The 9,316-nt window shown below is 44.3% G+C and overlaps 1 protein-coding gene across 1 annotated transcript in view; it reads left to right on the top strand.

Annotated features, from left to right (window-relative positions):
* Positions 1-9,316, top strand: part of DOCK5 (dedicator of cytokinesis 5) — a 68,001-nt gene that overhangs the window by 23,567 nt on the left and 35,118 nt on the right. The window contains exons 12-13 of the mRNA XM_008066848.1: positions 2,910-3,029; positions 7,003-7,092. Coding sequence (XP_008065039.1) covers positions 2,910-3,029; positions 7,003-7,092 — 210 coding nt within the window. The remainder of the gene's footprint in view (positions 1-2,909; positions 3,030-7,002; positions 7,093-9,316) is intronic.

Here is a 9,316-nt window from a genome sequence, read left to right as displayed (position 1 = left end):
TCCACTCACCTCAGCCTCCCAAAGGCACGGGATTACAGGCTGAGTCACCGAGCCCGGCATTATTTAAGATCTTTAAGAAGAGGAGCACAGCTTATTGGCTTCTGGTAATTGACACTAATGAAAGAAATAAAATGCACATTGATGAATATATTAAAAGGTTTATAGGCTGGGCTCGGTGGCTCAGCCTGTCATCCCAGCACGTTGGGAGGCCGAGGCAAGTGGATCGCCTGTGCCCATGGGTTCGAGACTAGCTTGGGCAACTTGGCGAGACCTGGTCTCTACTAAATCAAAAATTAGCCAGGCATGGTAATGCGTGTCTGTAATTCCAGCTACTTGGAAGGCTGAGGCAGAAGGATCGCCGGAGCCCAGCAGGTCGACGCTGGGGTGGCCGTGAGTGTGCCACTGCACTCCAGCCTGGGCAGTGGAGTGAGACTCCGACTCAAATAAATAAATAATTTATAAGCAGAGCGATAAGTTGCAAGTGAATATACTATCACAGAAGTACTTTTCTATTTATACTTTCTCTTTAAATAAAATTATGTTGTGGCATGGGTATAAATGCATCTCTCTGTCATGAATCTCAAACAATGACTTCTAGCCCTGACCACCTCCTCTAACTTTGGGTTCACATATAAACTGTTTTTTGTATTTTTTGTTTGTTTACTTTGATCATTGAATGACTAACAGTTCAAGTATGACATGTCAGTAGCAGGAACCTTTATTTCTCACTCTCTGCCTCTCCCCAACCCATCCTGCCTGTCTTAACATTTCACATAGCAGCACCGTCGATTGACTCAGTTGCTCAGGCAAGTACGTTGCAGCCATTATTTGTTCCTCTTTTATTCATCACCTTCCACATTCTCCACAAGCAAGAAGCATGGCCCCTCTGTCCAAAATGTGCCTCTAACCCATTTGCTTTTCCTAATATCCCTTGTTGCCCACTGCAGTCCAGTCTGCCAGCATCTCTCACCATGAGTAATGCAGCAGCCTCCTGTCAGATCTCTCTCTGCCTCTATACTTGTCCCCAGCAATTCACTTTCTTTTGTAATTAAATTTTTATGTCACACTAACATAATTCACATGCATTGTTCTACACCCTAATTAAAAACAAGAGTTCCCTGCCTCTCCACTTGCCAAAGGAAAGTCACAATTCATATCCAAGATGAGGGCACGAGAAAGCTTACTGTGCATGATGCAGGGGGTGAAGCTGAGGGTGACTGGATTTCACCGTAGGATGATCAGAAAGAGACCCTGTAACTATAGGTCTTTTCGTTTGGGTTGCTCGGAAAATTAAACTCTCCTATCCTGGTGTAAGGTGTGAGATGTGGATGCAGCTTTTTCCCCCACAGTGTTAACCGATAGAGGTGCTGATTGTTAGATATAGTGTATATTTTCCTTATTAGTATAAATCCCATCTTTATAACATACTAAATTCCTATTTTGGGGAGAGGGGTCTCTAGATTTTACATGCTTTTGCATGAGTCCCTGTCTATTCAGGTTACAGCACCACACTGTGTTAGTTACTAATTCTTTAGAGTGTGTTTTATTATCTGATTATTATTGATTGCTCTTCTTTTTCAGGGGTTTCCCGCCTATTCCTTTTTTGTTTATTTTTCCATATGGATTTTAGAATCATGAAACTTAAAAATTAATTTAGTGAGAATTTACATGTTTATGAAATAGAGTTTTATTTTTTTTTTTGAGTTGGAGTCTCACTCTGACGCCCAGACTGGAGTGCAGTGGCTGCTCCCGGCCACTACATCCTTGACCTGCTGGGCCCCGGCGATCCTTCCGCCTCAGCCTTCCAAGGAGCTGGAACTACAGGCACGCACTACCACGCCCGGCTCATTTTGATTTATTGTAGAGTTGAGGTCTCGCCAAGTTGCCCAGGCGGATCTCGAACCCGTGGGCTCAGGCAGCCCACTCACCTCAGCCTCCCAAAGGCGTAGGATTACAGGCTGAGCCACTGAGCCCGGCTGAAATAGAGTTTTCTTACCCAAAAGGATAGTATGGCTTCCCGTTTGTTCAAGTCTGCTTTTGTGCCCTTCAGCGGTGTGTTCTGCATATATGTCTTGCATATTCCTTGCACACCTTCTCTACTCTTAGAAATCTTATCTTTTGAGGTTTATTTTTGTTTTTTTTTTTCTGTTTGGTTGTTATCTATGTACCTGAAATCTATTTCCAAATGAATTTTTTATCCTATTACTCAACTCTCTTATCATGAGTAGCAATTTTTCAGTTGACTGCCTTATGGTGTGAGGAATACAACCATTGCATTTTCATATCATGACAGTTTGACCTTCTCCTTCATTGTAATACTCCTGATTTGTTTCTTTGATCTGATTGTGTTAATGACGCCTTCATTACAACAGCTGTGTTGGCTAGCAACCTCGCTTTGTTCCTGACTCTCATGGGAATGTGAGCGTCTGCCTGTTTAGCATGATATTTGTTTTGGAACTGGCATGTGTATCTGTGTGTTTGGAATCTAGGCTGGATACAGTGGCTCACACCTATAATCCCAACACTTTGGGAGACCAAGGCAGGAGGATTGCTTGAGCCCTGGAGTTCGAGACCAGCCTGGGCAACAGAGTGAGACCTCATCTCTTCAAAAAATCAAAAAGTAGCTGGGTGTGGTGGTGCATGCCTGTAGTCCCAGCGACTTTGGAGGCTGAGGTGGAAGGATCCTTGAGCTTAGGGGGTGAGGGCTGGGATGAACTGTGATCCGTGCCACTGCCTTCCAGCCTGGGTGACAGAATGAAACCCAACTCAAAATAAGTAAAATCTAAACTGCAATATGGATGAGTAAATATTTATACTTTTTAAAATACTTTTGGCTGAATATTTGTTTCATGAATCCCTTTCATTAGTCTGTTGCTTCAGCCTCTTCTGTGGCTTCTATTTCTTTTCAGTGGTCTGACAAGCCCTGTGTGCCCCATTTGCTCCAGAGGGACAGTTACTACGTTTATACCCAGCAAGAGCTGAAGGAGAAGCTCTATCAAGAAATCATCTCATATTTTGACAAAGGCAAAGTGAGTGTTGGGTTGCTTTTGTTCTAGGGGAAGGAGGAGAATGAGTACAAAACCGCGATGCAATTCTGATGCTCACCGCTCGGAATTAGCACAGACTGCACAGTCAGGGGCACCATTCCCAACAAGCCTGCCCTCGCCACAGTGGTTTGACTGCATGTTGGGAGATCCCCACACCATCTGCCCTTCTGACCAGCTCCCTGTACAGTTGGCGAGTTCCCACAACATCCTCGGGTTTGATCATCTGTTGTCATGACTTAACACAGCAAAGTGCTCTCTTTAATTATAATTTTGTCATAAAGACTGAAGATCAGGACCAATGAAATGAAGATAAAGAAACATATAGGATATGAACATACAGGATAAAGGTTTGGGAGCATTTCAAACACATGAAGCTTCTGTGTGCTCTGCTCCCCCTATCCCACCCCCAAACTCAGGACACGTCACTTTCTCAGCAAATCAATGTGTTCTCCAACTAGGAAGTTCTACCCAATCCTCAGTGTACAGAGTTTTTATTAGGGTTTCATTATGTGGGCATGATAGGTTGAATCATTGACTACGTGACTGATCTCCAGCCTTTTCTCCACCGTGGAAGTCAGGCTGATATCATGTGGCTCAAAGCCCTAACCCTCTAATCACATGGCTGGTTTTTCTGGCATGTCGGCCCCCATCCTGAGACTGTGTCTAGGAGCCCTCCATAACTTACCCCAGTAGCATAGATTTCAGGTGTGATCTTCGGGCACCCACCAGGAATAACAAAGATAATCCTACTACTTGGGACAGTCCACAAATTTAGAAGTTCCATCCATATCGTTGAGACAAAGATCAGATACTTTTTTTTTATACAACTGTGCCTGGTGACTTATTCTCTATTGTTCCTTTGTACGTTTTTGAATTCTGATATTTATAATGGAAGAGAAAAATAAATGGATAAATTAAGGTATGAAAGGCAATACAGATCATTCATCTGGAAGCCATTGCTGCAGTGTTAAATAGAACGGGCAGCCCAGAGCCCCATTTTCCATAACCATAATTTCACCTTTTAAATATTGCTGGGGTTCAGCTGGTACCATCATTTTCTAGGACTTCTCAAGGGATTGTAGGTGAACACATGGTACATACCCCCCCCCAAGTCACTACCTGCTTGACACCATAGGCTATAGGAAACAAGCAACTTAAATGTCCACAGGAGCAAAAAGATAAAATAAACATAGGAACTGGACCAGGAAGTTGTGGAGTCTCTGGTCAGTTGGAGAAAGCATGTCCAGCTGAAAGGCCTTTTAATTGAAAATGAAGGAAGTAAAAATAGAGGATTGAGAGAGAAAGAAAGAAAAATTCATTGTGCTGTCCAAACAAAAGAGATCATCAATCCAGGCAGTTTCAAGTGACCGAGTAGTTCTTGTTTAGTCAGTGAAACCTGTTAATTACATTACCAAATGAATTAATAAATAAGCTAAGTAATCAAGACAAAATAGATGTCATCTCCTTAGTGCTAATTACTGCTTTGGATTATTTTGAGAGCTTTCTTCTAATTTAATTCTTCCTAAAGCCCTGTTAATATTATCTCATTTTACAAGTGAGGAATTTGAGGCCCGGATAGAAAGTAAAGCTCAGACTGTCTGGTTTCTGTAACCTTTACCCTCTTAAAAGTCACCGAGGCCAGGCTCAGCTCAGCCTGTAATCCCGCGCTTTGGGAGGCTGAGGTGAGTGGATTGCCTGAGCCTGCGGGTTCCAGACCCGCCTGGGCAACTTGGCAAGACCTCATCTCTACAGTAAATCAAAAAATTAGCCAGGCGTGTTAGCGCACACTTGTAGTTCCAGCTACTTGGAAGGCTGAGACGGAAGGATCATCAGAGCCCAGCAGGTCGAGGCTACGGTGACTGGGAGCGTGCCACTGCACTCCAGTCTGGGCGACAGAGTGAGACTTCAACTCAAAAATAAAAAGTTACCGAGGACCCCAAAGCACTTTAGTTTATGTGGGTTCCGACTGTTGATGTTTATACTCTTAGAAATTAAAGCAGAAGCATTTTAAATATTTACTTATTGTCTTAACAATATTAATAAACAGTGTAGCTGTTAACATAAATTGTATACATTTATGAAAAATTATTATATTTACGAAAGAATTAATGATGTAAGTGGTATTATTTTTGCACATCCCATTGATGTCTGGGTTAATGGAAGGTGGCAGGATTCTCCTCCCTGCTTCCACATTCTTTCCATTGTGAAATCACACATCGTGTAACCTCTGGAAAGCGCCACTGTTTATTTATGAGAGAATGAGTATGGAAAAAGGCCAAGTATTAGGAAGATGGTTTTGACCTCATGGACCTCTTGAAAGGGGCTTGAAGACTCCCAGGGGACAAACACCACACTTTGAGAACCACTGTGCTATTCATTCTCCCTGTCTCTTATGTAACAGAGCATCTGGGGAAGAAAAGGAGGAACTTACCGGGAGTGCTTCACTGGACACTTCTGGGACTGGCTTCTTCACCAAGCCCACCTGATCTGGAATGGCTTTCCTATGGCTCATTTCAGAATCTTTTCAGCGACCCAGGCTCTGAGATTTCAGAGGGGGCAAATTTGGCAAATGATGATTTTTACAGGATTTAATTTAGGCCAGACTTGGTGGCTCAGCCTGTAATCCCAGCATTTTGGGAGGCCAAGGAGAGTGGATTGCATGAGCCTGCAGGTTCGAGACCAGCCAGGGCAATTTGGCGAGACCCTCTCACAACAAATCAGAAATTAGCTAAGCACAGTGGTGTGCCCCTGTAGTTCTAGCTACCTGGAAGGCTGAGGCAGAAGGATCACTGGAACCTAGCAGGTCGATGCTGGAGTGACCGTGAGCATGCCACTGTACTCCAACCTGAGCAACAGACTGAGACTCCAACTCAGAAAAGAAAAAAAAAAGATTTAATTTAAAAATTTTCATGGCTAGGCACAGTGACTTACACCTGTAATCCTAGCACTTTGGGAAGCCAAGGCAGGAGGATCACTTGAACCCAGGGGTTTGAGACTAACTTGGGCAACATAGTGAGACTTCATCTACAAAAAAAAAAAAACTCAAAAATATTAGCCAGGTATGGTGATATGCCTGTAGTCCCAGCTACTCAGTAGTCTGAGGCAGAAGGATCACCTAAGCCCAGGAGGCCAAGACTGCAGGGAAGTATGATTGTGCTACTACATTCCAGCCTGGGCAGCAGAGTGAGACCCCACTCAGTCAATCAGTGAATCAATCCATCAAGTCTCACAATCGCTTGTGGGCTGCACATACATTTCCTCGGCAGCCAGAAACAGTGGAACATAGTATGTAGCTAATAAGGACAAAGTAAGGAAGTACCAGATGTTGCATTTTGAATAGTATTCATCCTAGAAACATTTCATGAAAGACCAAAATGATGAGAAGTCTCCATCTGGGATGCCAGCCTTGGACACGGAAGGTGTGCAATAACTGTAACTTACATGGTCACATGCACTCTAAGGCATTTTCTAAAACACTTATCCAGTAAGTAGAGAAATCAGGGCCCTACGTGGAAAAAGTTTGCCACATCCTTCACAATAGTCTTTTTTTCATCCTCACAAACAACCTGCCTACACACGCACAGGCAGACACACACCTAAAACCAGAGTCCCACAGACACCTTCTTTTCTGTCCTGCACGACTTGCACATTCTCAGGACGTCAAGAGGAACCATCAGCAGCACTTTGCTCTGTTTGGAGATACGTGGTATTCTTCATGTCCTTGCAAACAGAATTGCAAAAGACACCTCCTGGCAAAAGAGCCATGATACCCTGTCTTCATGATGTCAGGGAACAAAGGTTTAGTTGATCCAAGGGCTGAAGCAAGTTAGGAGTTGCTACAGAAACTCAACCCACCTGGCTTTCACTCCTCCCTGGTGACTCTCCAGTGGCTTTTGCCACGGGATCTGTGACTGCTTTGTTCTCCACTTTTAACCCTACTTTTCTTCTTCTGAAGATGTGGGAGAAGGCGATCAAACTGAGCAAAGAACTGGCTGAGACGTACGAGAGCAAAGTCTTTGACTACGAGGGCCTTGGCGATCTCCTGGTAAGTCTGGGTCAAACTACGTAAAGCCTCCGACACTGTTGCTAGAATTAGTGCTCATGAAAATGTTTTGGTAAGTTGGAGACAGGGTGAACAATATTCTTTACAATGGAAACGTCAACCTCGCTTGAAATAAAAATGAAAAAAGATGTGGTCCCAAGGCTTTGGTCGTTATTTCTCCAAATTCTCCTTCGCGGAAGGTTTGGGGCTGTGGTTACCTCGAAGGGGTGGTAAAATTTTGGCCTTTGATAATAGCGACCAGGTTTGCCTTCTCCTGCAAGGTTCAGGATCCCCTCTGGTAGTTCATTCTTCCTGGTGGTATATGTTTTCTTTTTTTTTTTTTTGTGAGTTGGAGTCTCACTCTGTCACCCAGACTGGAGTGCGGTGGCACGCGCCCACCCACTGCAGCCTCGACCTGCTGGGCTCCGGCGATCCTTCTGCCTCAGATCCTTCCAAGTAGCTGGAACTACAGGCGCGCGCTACCACGCCCGGCTAATTTTTTTTATTTATTGTAGAGATGAGGTCTCACCAAGTCGCTCAGGCGGGTCTCGACCCCACAGCTCAGGCAATCCACCTGCCTCAGCCTCCCAAGGCGCGGGATTACAGGCTGAGCCACCGAGCCTGGGTGGTGTGTTTTCCTGTGGACCCTCCATATTCCTGGTCATCTCTTCTTCACCTCTCTCACTCTGCCATCCGTTAGCACTGTCCATATTTCAGACATTTTTGGCCATCATCTGATCATCAGAAATTGCTTCTTATATGGTCCACATCTTCAAGGCCCTGAATGAGTGAACTACTAATCTTTAAGGCTTCCTTTATTTTTCCAAGAGTGTCATTGTGCACAGCTTGGTGAGTTGAAAATACCTCACCAGATCTCGATTCTCTTCTGCCATCTTTCTCCTGAACGTCACGGGGCTACTTGATGTTTACGGTTCCCTGAACCTGAGTATTGTACTTGGATGTAGGCCCAGTTCAACTACTTAAAAGCAATATAGCAGGCCACATGTGGTGGCTCCCGCCTATAATCCCAGCACTTTGGGAGGCCAAGGCAGGAGGATTTCTGGAGGTCAGGAGTTCAAGACCAGCCTAAGCCACATAGCAAGCCTAAGCCATGGAATGATAGTTTATTTGAGGAGCGGTTTATCAAGATCATTTTGTAAAAAATTTATCAACACACCATACCAACTCCTGCCATCACACAGAAAAATAAAAGGCAGGCATGGTAGCATGTGCCTGTAGCCCCAACTGTCGGAAGACTGAGGCTAGAGGATCCCTTGAGCCCAGGAGCTCAAGGTTACAGTGAGCCATGATCATGCTATTGCACTCCAGCCTGGGTGGCAGAATGAGACCCTGTGTCTCAAAAGAAAAAAGAAAAAGAAAACAAAAATAGCCTTCTGAATACCCAGTGGTAGGCAAATACAATATTGCGTGTGATAATTTTTAGTAGAGAAGTTACAAAAGGTTAGGTCACTCATTGCCATGGAATGATAGTTTATTTGAGGAGCGGTTTATCAAGATCATTTTGTAAAAAATTTACCAACACACCATACCAGCTCCTGCCATCACACAGAAAAAAAAAAAGCTCACGTATTGATTTCATCAACCAAACTGAGGTAAGATCCTAGTAATATAGCATGTTGCCTAAGAAAACGTTATCCTTATTGTTTTTATCATTATTATTTTGAATCAGGATCTCACTCTGTTGCCCAGGCTGAAGTGCAGTGGTACCATGACGGTTCACCACAGCCTTGAATTCCTGGACTCAAGTGATCCTTCCACCTCAACCTCCCTAGTAGCTGGGGCTATAGGTATGTGTCACCACACCCAGGTGATTTTTTTTTGTAGAGATGAGGTCTTTGCTATGTTGCCCAGGCTGGTCTTAAACTCCTGGATTCAAGCAGTCCTCTTGCCTTGACTTCCCAAAGTGCAGGGATTACAGGTGTGAACCACCATATCTGTCTGAAAACATTATTTTGACAGAGACATTCGCCTGGATAGAGTAGTAATATTAGCATGCTAATTATTGTGGGGGAGGGGGTGAGGGCATCTCTCAAAGCCCCTAGGTCTGGCTACCTGTTTTGCTTTCTTTAAGATCAACTCTTTGAGCCTGAGCCAGGAAGCTATGTCCCTTGTGGAGAATGAAAGACAAAGGTGGTACCAAGCCGGGCTCAGTGACTCAGCCTGTAATCCCACGCCTTTGGGAGGCTGAGGTGAGTGGATCGCCTGA

The sequence above is a fragment of the Carlito syrichta genome, unplaced genomic scaffold, assembly GCF_000164805.1.
Source record: "Carlito syrichta isolate Samal-C Ts95f unplaced genomic scaffold, Tarsius_syrichta-2.0.1 Scaffold309144, whole genome shotgun sequence".
NCBI classification, from domain to species: Eukaryota; Metazoa; Chordata; class Mammalia; order Primates; family Tarsiidae; genus Carlito; species Carlito syrichta.
This window is presented reverse-complemented; position numbering and strand designations above follow the sequence as displayed.